Source organism: Eucyclogobius newberryi, unplaced genomic scaffold, assembly GCF_026437365.1.
Source record: "Eucyclogobius newberryi isolate DKJ021-1_F unplaced genomic scaffold, fEucNew1.0.hap1 SCAF_12, whole genome shotgun sequence".
Classification (NCBI taxonomy): Eukaryota; Metazoa; Chordata; class Actinopteri; order Gobiiformes; family Gobiidae; genus Eucyclogobius; species Eucyclogobius newberryi.
The window spans coordinates 14,511,126-14,530,837 of NW_027315746.1; the positions used below are offsets into that span (position 1 = coordinate 14,511,126).

The 19,712-nt window shown below is 41.0% G+C and overlaps 2 protein-coding genes across 2 annotated transcripts; both read left to right on the forward strand.

Annotated features, from left to right (window-relative positions):
• The first annotated feature begins 1,653 nt into the window (after nucleotides 1-1,653).
• Nucleotides 1,654-3,876, forward strand: LOC140355814 (SUN domain-containing protein 2-like). The gene is made up of 6 exons (XM_072440457.1): nucleotides 1,654-1,708; nucleotides 2,123-2,371; nucleotides 2,566-2,687; nucleotides 3,253-3,429; nucleotides 3,501-3,590; nucleotides 3,675-3,876. The coding sequence occupies exons 1-6, from the start codon at nucleotides 1,654-1,656 to the stop codon at nucleotides 3,819-3,821; spliced, it is 840 nt and encodes a 279-aa protein (XP_072296558.1). The 3' UTR covers nucleotides 3,822-3,876.
• A 1,366-nt stretch (nucleotides 3,877-5,242) lies between these two features.
• ptbp2b (polypyrimidine tract binding protein 2b) lies at nucleotides 5,243-13,573 on the forward strand. Its single transcript, XM_072440913.1, has 17 exons — nucleotides 5,243-5,342; nucleotides 6,130-6,151; nucleotides 6,243-6,294; nucleotides 6,368-6,534; nucleotides 6,611-6,682; nucleotides 6,764-6,835; nucleotides 6,929-7,087; nucleotides 7,186-7,296; nucleotides 7,365-7,533; nucleotides 8,289-8,366; nucleotides 8,529-8,641; nucleotides 10,374-10,407; nucleotides 11,690-11,782; nucleotides 11,879-11,995; nucleotides 12,101-12,200; nucleotides 12,317-12,394; nucleotides 12,503-13,573. Exons 1-17 carry the CDS (start codon nucleotides 5,335-5,337, stop codon nucleotides 12,630-12,632), a joined length of 1,575 nt encoding a protein of 524 aa, XP_072297014.1. The 5' UTR covers nucleotides 5,243-5,334; the 3' UTR covers nucleotides 12,633-13,573.
• Nucleotides 13,574-19,712: the final 6,139 nt, after the last annotated feature.

Below are 19,712 nucleotides of genomic sequence, written 5' to 3' on the forward strand. Positions count from 1 at the left end.
CTCCTCTGTGCCTCCTCTATCTCTCCTCTGTCTCTCCTCTGTCTCTCCTCTGTCCCTCCTCTGTCTCTCCTCTGTCTCTCCTCTATGCCTCCTCTGTCCTTCATCCGTCTCTCCTCTCTCCTCTGTCTCTCCTCTGTCTCCTCTGTGTCTCCTCTGCCTCTCCTCTGACTCTCCTCTGTCCCTCCTCTGTCTCTCCTCTCTCCTCTGTGCCTCCTCTGTCCCTCCTCTGTCTCTCCTCTCTCTCCTCCGTCCCTCATCCGTCTCTCCTCTCTCCTCTGTCCCTCCTCTGTCTCTCCTCTGTCTCTACTCTGTGCCTCCTCTGTCTCTCCTCTCTCCTCTGTCTCTCCTCTGTCCCTCCTCTCTCCTCTGTCTCTCCTTTGTGCCTCCTCTGTCTCGCCTCTCTCCTCTGTCTCTCCTCTGTCCCTCCTCTCTCCTCTGTCTCTCCTCTGTGCCTCTTCTGTCTCTCCTCTCTCCTCTGTCTCTCCTCTGTCCCTCCTCTCTCATCTGTCCCTCCTCTGTCTCTCCTCTGTCCCTCCTCTGTCCTTCCTCTGTCTCTCCTCTGTCTCTCCTCTGTCCCTCCTCTGTCTCTCCTCTGTCCCTCCTCTGTCCCTCCTCTGTCCCTCCACTGTGCCTCCACTGTCCCACCCCGATAATATAATAGATCCATGGTCCCAACTGTCCCGCTGCACGCGCTTCTGTTCTGGTTCATCTCCCTCCTTATTCATAAGGTTTTGCTTTTATTTTGGTAACTTCCTGTGTGACCGAGAGTAATAAAGAGTAAATAAACATCTACCTTTAGTCAAAGAAAAGACGGTGAAAACAGAGAAAAAACATGATGAATTTTATCAAACCCAAAGATTTGTTGACAGAGGAAAAGTTTGTAATATGAAAGAATGTATTATTAAACGATTTTAAATGTATGGAAAATAGTTATGCTTTTGTAATGAGCTAGTAACAGGGATTATACGGACAAAATAGTAAGTATTCTTTATTTGTTCTTCCCTAGCGCTGACGTTGAAAGACATGGAATAAAAACAATAACAACTATTTTAACCATCCGTTCTGGCCTTCTCAATTCAACTGGACTCCTCTTTTTGAATCAAATCTGAACTTGCTCTGCTTCTGATCGCGTTTGTGACGTTATAAAGCGGATGCGAAAATCATATGCGTGCGTTCGATTCATTTCTGATTTAGAAAATAATGAAACATAAAGCAGAAAAAGAAAAGCAGTCTGTGTGGTAAGAGTGATCCACAGTGAGGAGAAGTAAGAGCGCGTCTTCTCCTTGAAACGCCGTATTCACAGCTGAGAAGCGCCTATTCTGCGTTTATCTCCCAAGGGGGGCGAGCAAAGCCAGAAAAGGTTTGAAAAGCTTTGGTTTAGCCTAATACACGTGTAAGTACAGTTAGACTTAATATAATGAACGTTTAATGAATGTTTAATCTCAATAGAGTGCTGTATGCGCTGGTTCCGTTTCAGCCTTGTCCTGCACACGGAAAATATCTGTGTATATTGTTCTTCTGAGGCATTTGGTTTGTCATGTTGAAACGTCGGCGATTGATTCATTGATTTCAGTCAATAACTCTTGTGTTTTGCTTCTGCAGTGGCAGGTCAGATGGTACGCCAAAGTCCACGCCTTATTTCACTTGGGTACTATGAGGATGAACGGGAGAAGAGGCCCAGACAGTCATATAAAGAAAGTGTTACAAGGTTTGTAATATTTCTTGTCATCGGTCAGTTTAGCTATGGGAGACAAATTGTGTGAAGCCTGTATGTTTTCTTCTTCAGAATTTTCAATAAGAAAAAGAGGTCTCAGTTTGGCAGCCTTGACACACTCAACACTGACCCAGCAGTGGACCCAAGTCCCCCGTCCGCCACTTTGTCAAATACATCTCTGAAGGATCTCGAGCTGGTCACAAATTCTGACATCTCACATACTTTGATTGACGATGAATGTGAAGCTGATCAATCCATCTGTCCAGTCATGGAGGAAAGTGGGGACCAACCTGCTCCTGATACAACAGGATCAGCAGCTGCTTGTAACAAAAACATTATTTAATAGTGTATGTTAAGCATCTTATCAACATATTTTTCTGTTCACTAAAATATTGTTTATTATTGCAGTTTTGCTGTGGTCAGTTTCCATGTGTATTGTGGGTATCTTGCTGTCTTTTGCTGTGTCCCTTGATGGAGACCGTTTTTTAAACCTGATGCAAACTTACTCGGCCCAATGGAAGTCTGTGAACAATGAGCTCGAGTCTGTGAAGGCGATCGAAGCTCAAATAATGCAGATGAGGGAAGATCTGATTCAACTGCGGCGTAAACTGCTACCGAAAGGACTTTCTATGCCCAACTTTGCACTGGAGTCACAGGGTAAGACCTTACTGTCTCTTTTGGCCTAATAATTCAAACACCTTGGACCATGCAGTTAGTTTACGGAAATAACAACAAATTTGGATGAAAAAGTTGTTATATTTTTTTGTCTAATCCAATTTGAAATATTTGACTGACATATAATTGTATAGATTTTAATTTAATTTTATGCTACGGTGGTGCTTCTTTTGCAGGGGCCCGTGTCGTACATGCTGACCCGTCCGAACAATATCGCTCTCGATCTCAGCCTCCATTCCTGACGTTTTTGGGCATTCCCATTTTGTATACCGTCTACACACCCAGAACCGCCATTCAGGTATAAGATATTAACTATACTCGATGATTTTCATTTGTCCCTTGCTCACGGTTGATCCATTTAAATGTACAGCTTCAGAACTCACTGAGTATAAGCACTGATGGGAAAAAAACTAATTGTGGCCTAATCATTTGCAAACTCACCAAGCCACACTAAAGTCTAACACATTTATCAGATGATTTTGGACTGTTGCAATCTAAACGTCTAAACGACATAAGAACTGATAAGACCTTTATTGTCCCTCAAAGGTTGAATGGCCTCTGCTTAGCTTTAATGCTGTGATGGATGCTTTGTTTGAAATGGGTGACATATAAATTATAGTTTAATGCTTTTTCAAACATATATATTTATATGAATGCAAAATATACCTTGTGTCTTGATATTATATGGGCCATATAATCAATAAAAGCAGATGGTATTGTGCTTTTAAAATTGCATGGGATTTTGTGGCATTTAAGGGAAAATGTCCCTCCAAAAATTATCTTTACAGGTGGGCCCTAAAAAAACCACAGATGGCCCTAACTTAAGATATCGTTTACCATTCCTTTTCCCTGCTCTTTCCCAGGGCCACACGAGGTTGCTTGTTCCTGGCCAGTGCTGGTGTTTTGCAGGACAACAGGGAGAGCTGTTCATCTCCCTCTCTCAACCTGTCATTGTGTCCCATGTGACTCTGGGGCACATCTCCAGAGAGAACTCCCTCAACGGGCTCATCCACAGCGCTCCCCAACATTTCTCTGTCTCTGTAAGTATGCATGGAATTAGATAGTGAAGTGATGTTTGATACACAGAAAGCATTTTAATTTGTGATTTCAGGGTTTTTTGTCAGAAGATGGAGTGGGAACACATTTAGGAACTTTTGAATATGATTCAGAAGCAGAGCCTTTTCAGACCTTTGAACTCCCTGTGAGTGAAAAAATGTTTTTAACACGTAAACCAGATGTGTTCTTGTTGTTTAAAACCTGTTGTGTTCTTTTTGTCCTTGTGCAGTCTCCCAAACAGACTTATAGATATGTGAAGTTGCAGATTCTGGACAACTGGGGACACCAAGAATACACCTGTGTGTATTCGTTTAAGGTGCACGGAACGATTAAACAGTATTCATATACAAAATATATTGAGAATTGTCTTCCTTAACACTAGTATAAATATAGGCCTGTATAATATAAGGCAGCTGGCCATTTGAATGGTAACATATCTATGTGCAATTTGTATTTGTATTTTTTGGTAGAAAACAGGGTGCTAAGACATTTAAGACTCTTGTCCCTCTTATTTAGAGAGTGCTACGTGAACTCCGTAAAAAGTGAGATCTACATTATATCAAGACATTTTGGGTGTACTGGCTTTCACTGCTGTAATATGTTGGCACCTATTGCTATTCCAGTCTCTCCTCTCTGTGCTTTATGATGGATAAACACTGAAATCATAGTGTTACTATGCTAGAGTCCGGTCTGCTCCGGTGAGCCGCTTCAGACGGACTGATCCTACCTATGTGAAGGAGAAGTTCCCCAGATCTACCTGCTGCTGTCAGACTGTACAATGAACACAGCTAGATCTGTGTGTTCTCCACCGGTAGCAATCATGTCCAATACTGTACCATAGTGTCAATCATCACCAGTCACTTCACTTCTACTATTTTTCTGTCCATATTTTACTCTACTTGCACAGTTTTTGTTAGATTGAAGTATATTTTTGATAGTAGTTTGTCTTGACTTTTGATTGCGCATTTCTGTTCTCCTGCTGGTCATGAACTCTGCATTGCAACACTTGCATTTGCCCTATGTGGGTCAAACAAAGCTTCTCTTATCTGATTGAATTTATAATATATTATCTCAAATTTCCCTAATCCTTCTATGTCCCACCACATTCAATAATTAGTAGCATGTGCGATTTCCCCTTCTCTATTTTGGTGTAAAGTTTATCTTATCTTACAAATAAATGCATAACAAATGGTCAAACGACAATAAAAAAAATCTACTAATCACTCTATAATATAATGCAACTCAAGTATTCCAAGTGAGTTTGGGATGGAATGTCAAAAATGTCCGTTACCATGGAAATCTGCCATATTTGTTGTTAGTGCACGATTAGCACACAGACATTAGGAGAAGAAAAAAAAAGTGCTCGGCTGTTTATCAGGTTGTTCCATGGCTTTTTTGTCAGCTGTTTTACATCATTTTGACTGATTTAATACTTTGTTTTTTATTTTTTCAAATACAAATAGGAGCTCACGTTTAGATCCATGCATTTAGCACACCAGCAACAAAGATGGCGGATTTCCATGGCAACTGACTATTCTTGACATTCCATCCTGAGCTCTATGGCTACATTACAAAATACATGACTACTACTACTACTACTACTACTACTACTACTACTACGAGTGTGGTAGTAGTAGAAGTAGTAGTAGTAGTAGTAGTAGTAGTAGTAGTAGTAGTTGTAGTAGTAGAAGTAGAAGAGGAATAAATGTGAACGTCAGTGTTTGTCGCACGCTTGTGTCCATTGTTCAGTCCTGCCACACGGGGGCGCTAGTCCCAGTGATGTGACATCGCCCTCACTGTCAGTATCACAGAAAAGAGGAGCGCCCATTTTTGTTACTCTCAGACATCGAGGTGCTGTAGTCTCCAGACAAAGAGGACAAAGAGCTGCGATGGACGGGTAAATTGATTGTTTGTACATAACGAACATATAAATTACCTACCATAGTACCTTATGATTCACGTGACCGCGATGATATAACGAAAATATTGTGTAGTGGTCTCTTTGATGCATGCTAAGTGATTAGCTTAGCTGCTCCGTCCATGATCGCAATTTTCACAAAACGGAAAATGTGACGTTAGCTCTGTTAGCTCTGATGGATATAACGTTATATCATGTTTTTATGAATGATATTGATGCATTCATATTTTGTAAATGCGAAAACTTGTAGGAGTCGTGCTTTGATTTTTCACCTGGGTCTTATAATAGAGAGATAATAATCTCGGCGTCATTGGATGTTTCTGTGTTGGATGGATGGATGGCGTGTTGCTATGGAAACTCCTGATAGAGGCATGAAACGCCACAATGAGGAATTTTATCAAAACATTCCTTCATAACTATAAAGCTAGATTTGTATCTTAAATTTATCTGTCTGCGCAGAAAGTGTTTTTTATGCTAACAGTAGCTCTAAATATGAATTGCAACTACGGTAATCGATTATTGAAACGATCGTCATCGAATTTTGTGCGAAATAATTGTTACCAATAACAATAATCGAGGTTTTATGATTTTGCGCAAGAAATGCATTCAACTAAAAATATTTTCTCAATTAGTTTAGATTGTGATAATATTATTTGATTTAAATGGTTAGATTCATTGATTTGTAATTTACAGTTTGTCAATATTGGGAAGCATTTTATGATTTTGTAATAATATTGATGATCTATTTGTTTTTTTTTTTTTACAGTGATGTTGCGGTTGGTTTAAAGGTAAGTTTTTCTTTGTATATAGTGTTCCATGTGTGAAACCATTTTTCAGAATAGTCTGGAATGAGCCAATGATTTTTGTAATTTCTTCCAGAGAGGCTCCGAGGAGCTCAGCATGTACAGTAGCAGCTCCAGCACAATGGCCGGTGGGTACAGCCTCACTCACTGTCATGTGTCATCACAATCCATCACATCTATTCTTACATTTTGATCCTATAGCCAACGGTAGCGACATCAAGAAGAAGCAACGTCTGGATGACCCTCCTCCCTCCAGAGTCCTCCATATCAGAAAACTCCCCAGCGAAGTCTCAGAGACTGAAGTAATCGCTCTGGGTCTTCCTTTTGGCAAAGTCACCAACATACTGATGCTGAAGGGAAAAAACCAGGTACAGATTCCAGACATTGGCCGTAAGAAAAGTCTTACAACTAAATTTGCTTGACTCCGCCTTTCTTTTTTGCAAGGCGTTTTTGGAGCTTGGTACTGAGGAAGCGGCTATTACCATGGTGAATTACTACACTGCTGTCACGCCCCAGGTTAGGAAACTTTTACTTCTGTTTGTAGTTCAAGCATGAGCATAGTACGTTTGTCTATGATTCATTTGCAACGTTTTACAGGTCAGAAATGCTCCAGTGTTCATTCAGTACTCTAACCATAAGGAACTGAAAACTGATTCTGCTCTAAATCAGGTATATTTTCTCATTACATTTGAAAAAAAAAAATGTTTTCAGGCAAAATCAATTATTTTATTTATTTGTATTAATTTGACTCTTTAAATCCAGAGGGCTCAGGCAGTGCTCCAGGCTGTGTCCGCGGTGCAGGACGGCAGCTCTCCGTCCTCTGAGGCTGGAATTGTAGAGTTGGCGCCTCCCCCAAGCCCTGTCTTGCGAATCATCATTGACAACATGTTTTATCCAGTGACGCTGGACGTTCTGCAACAGGTGAAATATGAATATAGTCTTCTATACCTCTATAATATATTTCTATAGCCACATCAGAGATGTGTTTGTTAATATGTTGATTATTTTATTTTATTCAGATCTTCAGCAAGTTTGGGACAGTGATGAAGATTATAACCTTCACCAAGAACAACCAGTTCCAGGCTCTTCTGCAGTTCAGTGATCCTGTCAATGCTCAGCAGGCTAAACTGGTGTGTACCATTTGTTTCACATTAATGTGGTTGAAAGTTTGACCTGAAAGTCACATTTGTCTTTTCAGTCTTTGGATGGACAGAACATCTATAACTCATGCTGCACTTTGAGAATAGACTTCAGCAAACTGGTTAATCTTAATGTAAAGTACAACAATGATAAAAGTCGAGATTACACCAGACCTGACCTGCCCACTGGAGACGGAGATTCAGCCAACAAAGATCATTCTTTACTGGGTTTGTTTTCATATTCTTTCTACCATAAACTGTAGAAAGGGGTGGACTAAATAAGGCCATATTATCTGGCTCCAGCCAATTGATGCTAATTGTGGCTAGCAGTTAGAACGGCTAAGTTGGAGCAAAATTCTATATTTAGAAATCCAAGTTTGGGTTTCATGGCACTTAGTAACGAGCTGAGCTAGCTGTCAATCTAACCTGTGGCTAACATTAGCTGAAACAGACGTTGAGAGAAGGCGGCACCTGATTGGTCAGTTATAGTCATATCTTGATTTGCAAAGACATTAGCAAAATAAAATGGAGCTTTTGAATATGAACAGTTAAAGGTCAGAATGTCGAGCCTCACAGCAGCAGTTAGAGAAAGAGAAGCAGATGTTTCAATGGAAAGTGAATGGAAGTCAAAGCTGAAGGAGCCACAAATGGTTTATTGCCATTTGTCAATGAACAAAATTCACAAACATAGGAACTTGTCCTGGTGATTCGGTGTAACACAAACAACTAAACATTGAACAATGAATACAAAGCAGCATGATATGTACATAATGAAATACAAAGTTATGTAGTGCAATAAGAAGTGAACAGTGCAGTGAGTGTTCATGAGTTCAACGGCAGAGGGAAAGGCTGTCATAGTCCCTTCCTATCTTGAACGCTAGGGCAAACTAGCTATGTCCACTACTACTACAGTTTATTGTTTTTTACATTGTTGCCTGCATCTGATCAGGTTGTGAAATAACGAGGTCGATATTGTGTTGTAGGGACACCGTCTGGAGCACTGGCGTCTTATTCCAGTGGAGGTGGTTATTCATCCTCTCTCTCCCTCTCACAAAGCGGAGGTGAATATGTCATTGTCAAATTAAACAAATACTGACTTTGAAGTATTTTTATGTGTTCTGTATCAATTGTTCTCTGATGCTAATGGGTCATTGTGTTATAAACAGTTTATGCTCTTACACACCTGTTTGAAGTGATATGAACACTATGTTTTTGGGTGACAGGAGGCATGAGTCCTCTGAGCGCTGCGGCGGCTGCTGCAGCTGCTGCTGGACGAGTCGCTCTGTCGGGGTCCGGAGTCTCAGGGGTCCTGCTGGCGTCCAACCTGAATGACGAGGTACACAGGCAAAATGGATTATTGTATTCCTTAACCTGTTCAGTGATAGATTGTTTTATTAAAATCAAACCAACTGTTAATATTTAGTATGGTATTTGATATTTATAAGCAACATATCTGTTGAATCCACCTCTCAATCTATTAGATTTGTAGGGCTGTTTTGAACATATGCAAAAGTAGTTCTCTCCGTGCTTGTAATTCTGCAACCTGCATTCTACTGTCATTGTTACTAAAATCTTTATTTATTTTGATGATCTATGACTCTTTTAACACATCTATAGCTCTAATAATGAATGGACTTAAGTTTCCTCAACAGCACTTGAAACCCAATAATGTTTCCAGCACAGGTCAAAGCTTCTCCTCTGCCCTTAGAGAGGACATTTAAAACGACTTATTCAACCAACATAACAATTGTATATTATCACACAAATATGGTGGCGTAGCATTGTAACTTAAGTCTCTAAATCAAACCTCATTCCACTGTGCCTATGACTTGACTTTAGACCTATTCTGTCATTTGTGTCTCTCTGATATGTTTTCTCTGTTCAACTCTCTATCAGAATCCTCTGTCTGAACGCCTCAGCCCTCTGTGGTGCAGGGCTTGTAGCTCCAGCTCCTCTACAAGCCTGAGAACCTCATCAGCACTCATTCACTGTCTTCAGTGTCACATTAACAAATATGGTGCCATCATTCACCATATTTATAGACCCAAAATATATATTTAAAATAATAATCCTACAGCTCCTCTACTCAAAATTATATCTACCAGCACTAGAGCGAAACACTTGAATCACCCTGTGTTTTGTAAAGACAATTTCTTTTGATTTGATTATTATTATTATTATTATTATTATTTAATGTAGACAATTAATCTGCTTCATTGTTAATTCCCTTTTGGTTAGTTTTGCTTCCACTCTCTTTCATACTTGGCTTGTTCAGAATAAAGTGTGCCAGATGTAGCCTCCAGCCAGATGTAGTCTCAAGCAGTTCGCAAATTATTTTGAAAATAAATCCCCAACTTGCCAAAAAAAAGAAGAAAAGTATTTAAATCTTACAATCTTAAAAGATGACTGCAAAACTAAATACATTTTGTATTTGGTGAGCTGCAAACAAAGAAGTTTCTTCCATGTTCCCTTGTAGTTGACTTTCTTTCAATAGAATCTGTTACTATATCATTTTTGCCTTTGCTGCTCTGGCCACTTTCGAACAAGCCTACCGTTGATTTGCTTTTTGTCCATTGCTCAATAAAACGTTTGAGCGCCCGCATCCTTTCATCCAGTGTGTGTGTGTTTGTGTGTGTGAGTGAGAGAGAGAAGTGGTGTGTTGGGTGGAAGCAGTAATCATTCCTTTGATGTTCCACTGATGCTCTGTTTACTGACCTCTGCTTTGGTTTTTGTCCTCCTCTCCTCCCCTCCCTCTCTGCTCCCCTTTACCCACATGTTTTTGTTTGACTTATTTTCCAAACATTTCCTCCCAACTGTTTGCTCAAATGTCCTGTAATGTCGTCTTTTTTAACACTTACCTGTCCCTCCACCTGTGTTCCCCTCCTCGCCCCTCCTGTGCTCCTAACACACTTGACCCTCCCTGGACGTCCCATGCCTTCTCTATCTTTGCTCTGCCCCTTCATCGCGGACACCACCACCGTCCCAACGCTGGGCGGTCTGTTCCTTCGTCTGTCCTCTCTTCTGCTCCTCCTCCTCTGTCCTCTGCTCTGCGGTCTCTCTCTCTAAAGATGGTCACGCCTCAAAGTCTCTTTACCCTCTTCGGTATGTTCAACCTCTACTACTCTATCTGTTTAGCTCTCTGTTAATCAAAGTTTTCTCCACTCATGGTTGTAGGGCGGGATATTCGGCCAATGTTTCGTTTTTTGTCACAAAGTGAACACTTACTTAAAGCCACTCAAAGAGAACAGACATTAAAATCATCCTCAATCTTCTGAAGTCTAAAGGCAACGTAGTTAAAGATGTGGTGGTATTCAATCAATCAATCAAGGTTTATTTTTAGAGCACTTCAGAACGGCACAAAGAGGGAGTGGGAGTGGGAACATATCAAAAACACTAGATCATCTAAAATCTAATTTGATCAACACAATACATAGTAGCAAATGATTCAAGATATTTTACCCTATAAATGGCACAGTGCTGTGTTAAAAGCAAGTCTAAATTGGTAGCATTATTTCTTTAGCTTAAGTAAGTATAAATGTGGTAGCAAGTATAAATGTGACTGCATTTTGCTGTCTGAATGTGCTAGGTGTAGTTCTGACTTTTTACAGGCTGCATTAAAACAGGAAATGTAAATTGTAAAAAAACAAAACTGGAGGCATCCAAATGATGATATAGACTAGTGAATAAATAATGGACTTTCCTGGCACCGCATATGCTTAAGTCAGGAAAAGGCACTGTAGTGACTGCTAAGTTTGGGCTTTCTGCAGTATATTATTATTATTATAGTTCTAGAGATTGTTTTAAGGTGCCAGCATCACACAACACTCAGCCAGAACAATGTGGATCATTTTAATGTTTGCTTTTCATCCCTTTACCAGTCGAGCTCACTCTAACAAGCTCCTAAAGCCTCTGCATCTCTCCTATCCCTTTCTCTGAAATTATCAGGTACAGCCACAGTGTACCACGCTCATATCAAATGCCAGATCATTGGTGCTCTTTTTGAAGTTTGTCATTACTGCCACACAGCCGAGACGCTGTCAACCAGCCTCTTTTTATCAAAACATGTTAACATTTAGAGGTTTATTTTAGTCCAGTGCTTCTGATTAAATGTGTTTTTCTCACTGCACTTGTGTGTTTTAGCATTGTACGTTTACGGCAGTATTTTTCTGGTTGGCAGTCAATAAAACGACCTGTTAGCATTTGAAAAGTGTTTAGAGGAAGTCAAATGGGAAGACTCCATTTCTTCTTTTCATTTGTTTTTCTGGCACTAACTTTATTCCTTCATCCTTCACACCTCTCCTGTATCTTCGTCGGCTCCATCTTTCTGCTCTGTCTGTCCTCGCCCTCTCTTCTGGCTCGGCTGTCTCTCTCTCTTTCTCCTCAGGGGTCTATGGCGATGTGCAGAGGGTGAAGATCCTCTACAACAAGAAGGACAGTGCTCTGATCCAGCTGGCGGACGGCAACCAGGCTCAGCTCGGTAACGACTTACACTCGACACTAACCAAAACTAAACTAAATGCATGTTCAATGTTGATGATTTGAGCTATTCTCAGATCTGTTTTGCGTTACACAGCTATGAGTCATCTGAACGGGCAGAAAATCTTTGGAAAAGTGATGAGAGTGACACTGTCCAAACATCAGACTGTAGCTTTACCCAGAGAAGGCCTGGATGATCAGCTCCTCACCAAAGGTAAGACCATAACCAGCCTAGAATGATAAAGACATGGGTATATTAGGCACCAGTTTATCAGGTGGTTTTTGGAAGTGTTCTTACTGTATTAAAAAATATTTGTAGATTTTTCTGGCTCACCTCTGCACCGCTTCAAGAAGCCCGGGTCCAAGAACTTTCAGAACATATTTCCTCCTTCTACCACACTTCATCTTTCAAATGTCAGGTAATAATGCTCTGCAGGCAGGGCAGCTTTGCAGTTTATCTTTCATTTTAGAGTCATCAAAACAACTGATCATGGTGCACTTTGAGAATGGACTTTTTGTGGCATTTTTCCACCAGAGAGGGCCTTGGAGAAGAGGAAATTCGTGAGATGTTCTCAAACTCTGGAGGAACTGTGAAGGCCTTCAAATTTTTCCAGTAAGACCAAATTCAAAATGCATTTGATTTTTTATTTATGCAAAGTAAACTCACCCTTTGTCTCATGTCAGTCTCGAAACGATGTAATGTGTAAATGTTCCTGTTTAGGGACCATAAGATGGCTCTGATCCAGATGTCGTCAGTGGAGGAGGCCATCCAAGCGCTGATCGAGCTCCATAACTACGACATGGGAGGAAACCATCACCTCAAAGTCTCTTTCTCCAAATCCACCATCTAACATCAATCTAACCCCAATGTTCACGAGAAAGTCCTTTCAGCATTCATTTTATCATGTTTTCATGTGGGTTTGGGTTAGTGCAGAGACAATTGAGGTTTAAAACAAAATGTGAAATTTATTTGTAGCTGTAAACATGGCTAATGTCATCTTGTGGTTTTGTATAGCACTAGCAAACTTTGTTGGTTTGCATAAATGTAATACTTTATTATTCCCAGAGTGAGTTTTCTGTATTAACATGTTAGGTTTACACCAAACTCTGACAGCATCTAAAGAGCACCTTCTCTAGATAAATTCTGTTTATTCTTTCCTTAGTTATTTGTGAGCTTTGTTTATCCCAACTTTGGTCAGTGAGTTTTAAGAAATACATTTGCGAGCCCGTAGACTTGGTTATTTAACAATGGACTACATCTGTAAAAAGAGCTGTTAAACGCTCCTCTATATTTTGCATTTAGCTTTCTAACATTACTTTCATAATTGTGGCTACTGATGACATTTTTCATGAATGTGTAGAACCGGCCTGTGTGTGTAATGTACATGTTTAAGCAGAGCCGCCATATGCATGCAGGGTTTAAAACGTGACTCTGGTCTTATTCTCTCTCGGAGGAGATGTGTTGGGACCAACGTGCCTTTAGTCTGATTTTGTGTGATCCGTTTGACCATGTCTGTGGTTTTTTCCCCCCAGTTTATCTGTTTTGTTGAAAATAACTAGTTTTTCTATTTTCAATTGTGTGTGTGAATCCTGCTTTATCCAGTTCTAAACAACTTCTTTGGGGGTTTAATACAAATTATGATATGTTTTGTACTTGATGTCAGCTTCTTTTTGGCAAATTTTCAGATGAGTACAGAGACAGAAGTGTTTTTGTTTTTTACCAATGGTCCAGTGGTTGTGTGTACATTAAAAACTGTCATCTTTATCAACCAATCAATAAAGTTCACTCACTGCTCCCTTCTTTCTCTTTTTTTCCTATCATACACATTTGTTAATCTATCATAAAAAGATGTGGCTATATTGTTATACGTTTTGATGCTCCAGAAATCGGGAATGGTGTAATTACTCTGCTGGTCGATAGAGGGCGGTACATCGTGTGTTTCAGAATCCTTCAGACTTTGTAATCGTTCTTTTTTTAAGGCTGAAAACAGGTTATTTCACTAGTTGTTTTGAAACAATCGTGATAAACAGATGGAATTTCATCAGGGGCCACCAGACAACTGTTTCCTCGTGCAGATGGTGAGCAGGACTCGTGGGCAGGTGCGTTGTGTGGGCCCCACTGTCGGACATCTTGGATCATCACCTGTGGCCCCTCCACATTCAGCTGCTGTGCCGGAGACCGGTATCAAAGGAAGGTTAGACAAAACAGAAAACTGATGTGGGAAAAGTACTGTCTTGAAGAAGTGAATATTAACTTAACATGAGGCTACAATAGTGAAAAATATATGTATTGATATGAAGGTAATAATAATGGCTTGGATTTGTATTACACGACTATTGCCCTTTTAAAGTTTGGCAAAGTTCTAGAGTAATCTAATATGTATTTCCCCTTACACTGGTGATAAAACACTTCAGGAACACCTTCATACACAAGGAGACAATACTTTACTAATTTTTTGGTTCATGCTTTTTGTATGTCTCTCGTTTATCCAGGCTTTAGGATCATCACCAGAGATGCTAGGCTTAGGATCATCTAAATTATACAATGTAGTCTTTAATTCAGATTATCCTAAGCCTGCTATCTGGTTTGAAATACAAATGCAAGAGGAATGAAGGCAAAGAAGTCTTTAGCCCGAACCAAAACTGGACATTGGGATTGTGCTGATGACCTCACTGCCCCTCCCTGTGTGCACTCAATCATGCAACTGACCCTCAGATCTGTATGTGATTCATCCATCCTCTGTCCCACCAAAACCGTCCTGACACGGGACAGAGGAGGAAGCTTCTGGTACAGGGGTGACTTGCAGTGACGTCATGTTTTTTTATGTGATTCTAACATAAAACAGTATATAAAAGGTGTTAGAAATGACTTACCCTCCCCCCCACTGCCTCCACTGCTCATCATGTTTTAATTACACATCAATAATTTATGTGGTGATCAATAGAGGTCAACCAGATGGGTATGGAACACGCTGCCCCCACATCGGGCTTTAGAGGGGTCTATATCCTGACATAACATCACCCGGCTCAGATGACTCCAATTGAAATAGATGGTTGTACTTATGTTTTATTTTACGTGTATTCAAGTAAATTGCCAGATAACGTACACCTCATGGCTTAGAATCTTGTCAACGTTACGGAAAAGGAAATATTTCGCACAGGCAGGTGAATAATATTTAATGGAGATTGGGCAGGCAAGTTTATGTCATTTAGATTATTTTCTGTAATTAGATATTGTGCAAAATCATCTATAGGCAAAACAGTGTGACGTTGACAGTGAATCACGTGTCTCCTAATCCTCTTTCTCCTTTGATTTAGTTGTTTTATCGGGGACAATACACTTAAAACTTTGACCTACACAAGTGAAGGAACATGTTCGTGCCAGGTTATAGCAAATTTGCCATTTTCCACCCGCAGTCCCTGGACAGGTTGGTGTGAAAAACTGTCCAACGTGCCAATAAAATACAATATGTACAGGGTAAATTGTCACGTAATCCCCAGTCGATCCATCTAGTAAAACTTGTTCCAATCAAGAATACTACTAGTCATTATTTAAATACAGTTCATGTTGCTGTCTTTACACAGGTTTGTTTGACTAGAAGCCTTTGGTTGGTCATGCGTGTAAACATTTCATAATTTGTACATTTCATGTGGGAGGGCGCTCCACAGACGCTCTATCAACCTCAGGCTCTCATTCATTTCTTCTATTTTCACAAGTTCATACATCCTCTTTGTACGTCCCTACAGGCCTGCCAGGGGTGTAGCGTAAACATTGTCTTGTCTTGATGGGCTCACACACAAGTGAAAATGGCATTATACAGACTTTGTGAGGGCCCCTTCCTGCTCTGGGCCCTCAACGACGAGTACCCTCTTTACCCCCCCCCCCCCCCCAGTTTGACGCCCCTGAGGCCAGCTGTGTGGCAATCTAAAGCATCCTAACTCCTCTGTACGTGTCCAAGTCAATGCAGTTGTTGGATTGTAGCTCCAAAAAATATAACAATCGTGTTCCCATTCAAACCTTTCAGGCCTGCAAACTCCTCCAAATCTCACCCCCTCGTTTAAAAAAATAAAATACAAAATTCTACATCCAATTGGGTAGAAATGCAGTCCATAAGAACATCAATATTTGCATTGTTTGCTCCACCCACAAGTAGTTGCAGTTATAATCTTGATTGAATAGGGGACATTTCAAGTTCACCACCTTTGTCATATAATCTGGCACAACCCTGTCAAAATAAATAAAATATAGCACAAAAAAAAACAGTAAATACAGCCTATCTTGTACATCTTTGCATGGTCGACTCATTGTACTAACTCTCCGCTCATCTTCTTTATCTTTGTTTCCTACAGAATGAAAAACCCCCGATAATGGAGTCATATGACGCATCTTATATTAATGAGATTAGCCCCATTTTGGGCTGACCACGCGTCCGTCTGTGCATCTGTCCCTCTCCGTGTCGGCCCCCCCCTCCCTCCTCCCGTCCGCACACATCACTTCACGGGACGACCAATCGATAACTGATGTCAGGATGAAGTAAGTGATGACTTCAGCGTCATTAGGCGTTATGATAGGACAACACAGTGCCATCAGCGGCCCCAGCTGGGAATGGATGGGCCCCGGGAACGGCTCGTATTTCATCGCGCTCACACATTTCCCCGTGGCACTTGTGTTTGTGGGGACGGGGACGTAATTCAGCGACTTTATCTGATATTAACGAAACGGCATAGGACTTTTGGACTTAATCATTGACCAACAAATATAGATTTATGGCTCTGTGTATTATAGAGGGAAAATGGAAGTGAAAGGGCTGCGGCGGGTCACTTTTTCCACCAATCAAGTGCCACCTACTGAAAGATTTGACAGTTTCCAAGTGTTACTCTAAACCAGCTCTATAACAGGACAATTCTAGATGTTTATTAGTGCTAATGAAGGTCTAAAATAGCACTTCATGACACTATTGCCATAGTTCTAATGAAAAACATTATGTGGATAAAATAGACTTATGTTTTTAAGCCTTTTTAAGCCTTAAACTATATATTTTTTTACTAATTGTTCATCTCACTCAAGCCCAAATACTGTTTTTGTTTCCCTGGGCAAGATCCTTCACCCACATGGTCCACTCCAGGAATAGCGTTTTTTATCTTTTATCTTTTATCATTATCATTATCTTTATTTTATCATTTATCTGCAAAATCCATAAAATAATGCTGTGGTGGAAAGTATTTACACGTCTAATAACGCACCCTACTCAAATACAAAGTGCTGCTGCTAAAATTGTACTTCAAAGTAAAAAAGTACACTTGAAAAATACCTCTCAGTCTTTTTAACACAAACAATTTTATACATCTCTTTTATTTAACACTGTGTAGTAGAAAATGTGGTTGTTTTTAAACTACTACTTTTAAACATGAAACGTACAGCGTAATTATTGGTCTATTAAACGTGTTATTTATGTATGTGAAGATAAATAGGCAGTAGGTGATCGGCCCCTACTGCATTATTCACCCAATCACCTTTGACCTGCTAATGATCAGAAATAAGCATGAATAAATGATCTTCCTCTACACCTCACTCACTCTCTCACTTAAGCTGAATGAATAAACAACAGAAACATATTTGATTCAGTGACTTACATCTTAACTCAGGCTGTTGCAGCTCTGCAGACCACGGCCCATGATTCTTATCTGTTTTGATTCAGAGGAAGCGACGGACTGAATGGGACGGAATGAGATTTGCGTCAGATATGAAATTTATATTCATCAAACTGCGGTAATCTTTCCAGGATACGCGCGGAAATGTGGCGCGCGTGGCCCTCGGTCGGCAGTGATTGAGGGCCCTGAAGGTTAATGAATGATGAGATCATTTACATCCGACGGGATTTTCACCGCTCTCAGACTGGACCTTTTTGATGTATTTATTTTCTCTGTAAAAGCATAACAAATATAATATTTTCATTGTACCTGGATGGCCTCGGGGTTTCTCTCTGTCAGATATAATTTCATGAAGGCCTCGGGTTCGATTCCCGGTCTTATAGCGTGGCGCCGGGTTGTTTTTGTTTGTTTTAAGAGCAAAAACGCATTTAAAAAGGGTTTCTAAATTTAAAAACAGTACATTTAAGCTACTTCTGAAACCATAATCTTTGAAAAATAGTGTGCAATGAAATAAAAACTACCACCAACGTATGTTTTGAACCAGTTTCAAACATTGTAATGCTGAGTGACGGTTGCAGACAAAATTAATCCTGAGCTAACTTAGACGGTTTTAACTGCCGTTTAAAAGCAGTATTTGTAGCAGTGTTCATTCATTAAAAATAAGAACTGTTTTATTGTATGTTTTTTTACTACTATCCAGGAGAGGCACGTCTATGTTTCGTCCGTGTCATTGTTGCGTAAGAGCTTTTCTGGACCAACAACCGCCACTTTGCACTTTCACCACCAGATGTCGCTAAAGATGCCAAAACACGGCCTCTGTCCCCCAAGGTTCCCGGGGTAAAAGTCCCCATAAGTCATTTGTCTCGTGCACCTTCACGTTCTCCGCCCGGAAACACAGCACACGTTGTTCCTTCCCATCAGCCATTGCGCCCCGTCCACTGTGTGTATTATTGGTGACGCGTAATTGGTCCACGGCCGCACAGTGTCACGTCTGTACATTTGTCTCCCGTGGAAACAGCGGAGGGTAGGACATAAGACCCCGGGGGCACTCTGGGAGACATCTGGACACGCCCCGCCCCCCACCCTCTGTCTTCTTCTCTGTCTCTCTCTCTCTCTCTCTCTGTCTGTCTGTCTCTCTCTCTGTCTGTCTCTCTCTCTGCCTGTCTCTCTGTCTCTGTCTGTCTCTCTCTCTGTCTGTCTCTCTCTGCCTGTCTCTCTCTCTCTCTGCCTGTCTCTCTCTCTCTGTCTCTGCCTCTCTCTGTCTGTCTCTCTCTCTGTGTCTGTCTCTCTGTCTCTCTCTCTCTGTCTGTCTCTCTCTCTCTCTGCCTGTCTGTCTCTCTGTATCTGTCTGTCTCTCTCTGTGTCTGTCTCTGTCTCTCTGTCTGTCTCTCTCTGCCTGTCTCTCTCTCTCTCTCTCTGCCTGTCTCTCTGTCTCTGTCTGTCTCTCTGTGTCTGTCTCTCTGTCTGTCTGTCTCTCTCTCTGTCTGTCTCTGTCTTTCTGTCTGTCTCTCTCTCTCTCTGCCTGTCTCTCTCTCTCTGCCTGTCTCTCTGTCTCTCTCTCTGTTTGTCTCTCTCTCTGTCCTTCTTTTCCTCTCTTTCCCTCAACCACTGTCACTTTAACATTCTTTTCTCTCTCTGCCTTCTCTTTCGCTGTCTGCTGCCCCTTTCTCTCTCCCTCTCTCTCTCTCTCTGTCGGTCTCTGTCTCTAACTCTGTCTCTCGCTCTCTCTCTCTCTGTCTGTCTGTCTGTCTCTCTGTCTCTCTCTCTCTCTCTCTGCCTGTTTCTCTGTCTCTGTCTGTCTCTCTCTCTCTGTGTCTGTCTCTCTGTCTCTCTCTCTCTGTCCTTCTTTTCCTCTCTTTCCCTCAACCACTGTCACTTTATCTCTGCCTTATCTTTTGCTGTCTGCCCCTTTCTCTCTCTATTTCTCCGTCTTCTCTCTCTCTCCACACTCTCTTTCTCTTTTCATATCTCTCCCTCTTTGTATCTTCTTTCCCTCTCTTTTTTTTCTCCTTCACCCATCTCCCTCTCTAACTGTCTCCTTTTTTCCGTCTTTCTTTCTTTCTTTCTTTCTTTCTTTCTTTCTTTCTTTCTGTCTCTCTCTCTCTAGCTGTCCTTCTTTTCCTCTCTTTCCCTCGCCCACTGTCAACATTCTTCTCTCTCTCTGCCTTCTCTTTCGCTGTCTGCTGCCCCTTTCTCTCTCTATCTCTCCGTCTTCTCTCTCTCTCTTTCTCCCTCGCTGCATCTTCTTTCGCTCTCTCCTTCTCCTTCACCCATCTCCC

What these genes read in the sequence shown, in the direction of transcription:
- LOC140355814 (XM_072440457.1), top strand. Translation starts at nt 1,654, where the DNA reads ATGAGGATGAACGGGAGAAGAGGCCCAGACAGTCATATAAAGAAAGTG. An exon ending in CTTTGCACTGGAGTCACAGG is followed by an intron (nt 2,372 to 2,565) that starts GTAAGACCTTAC and finishes CTTCTTTTGCAG; the next exon opens with GGGCCCGTGTCGTACATGCT. An exon ending in CACCCAGAACCGCCATTCAG is followed by an intron (nt 2,688 to 3,252) that starts GTATAAGATATT and finishes GCTCTTTCCCAG; the next exon opens with GGCCACACGAGGTTGCTTGT.
- ptbp2b (XM_072440913.1), top strand. An exon ending in CAGCTCCAGCACAATGGCCG is followed by an intron (nt 6,295 to 6,367) that starts GTGGGTACAGCC and finishes TTGATCCTATAG; the next exon opens with CCAACGGTAGCGACATCAAG. An exon ending in CGGCAACCAGGCTCAGCTCG is followed by an intron (nt 11,783 to 11,878) that starts GTAACGACTTAC and finishes TGCGTTACACAG; the next exon opens with CTATGAGTCATCTGAACGGG.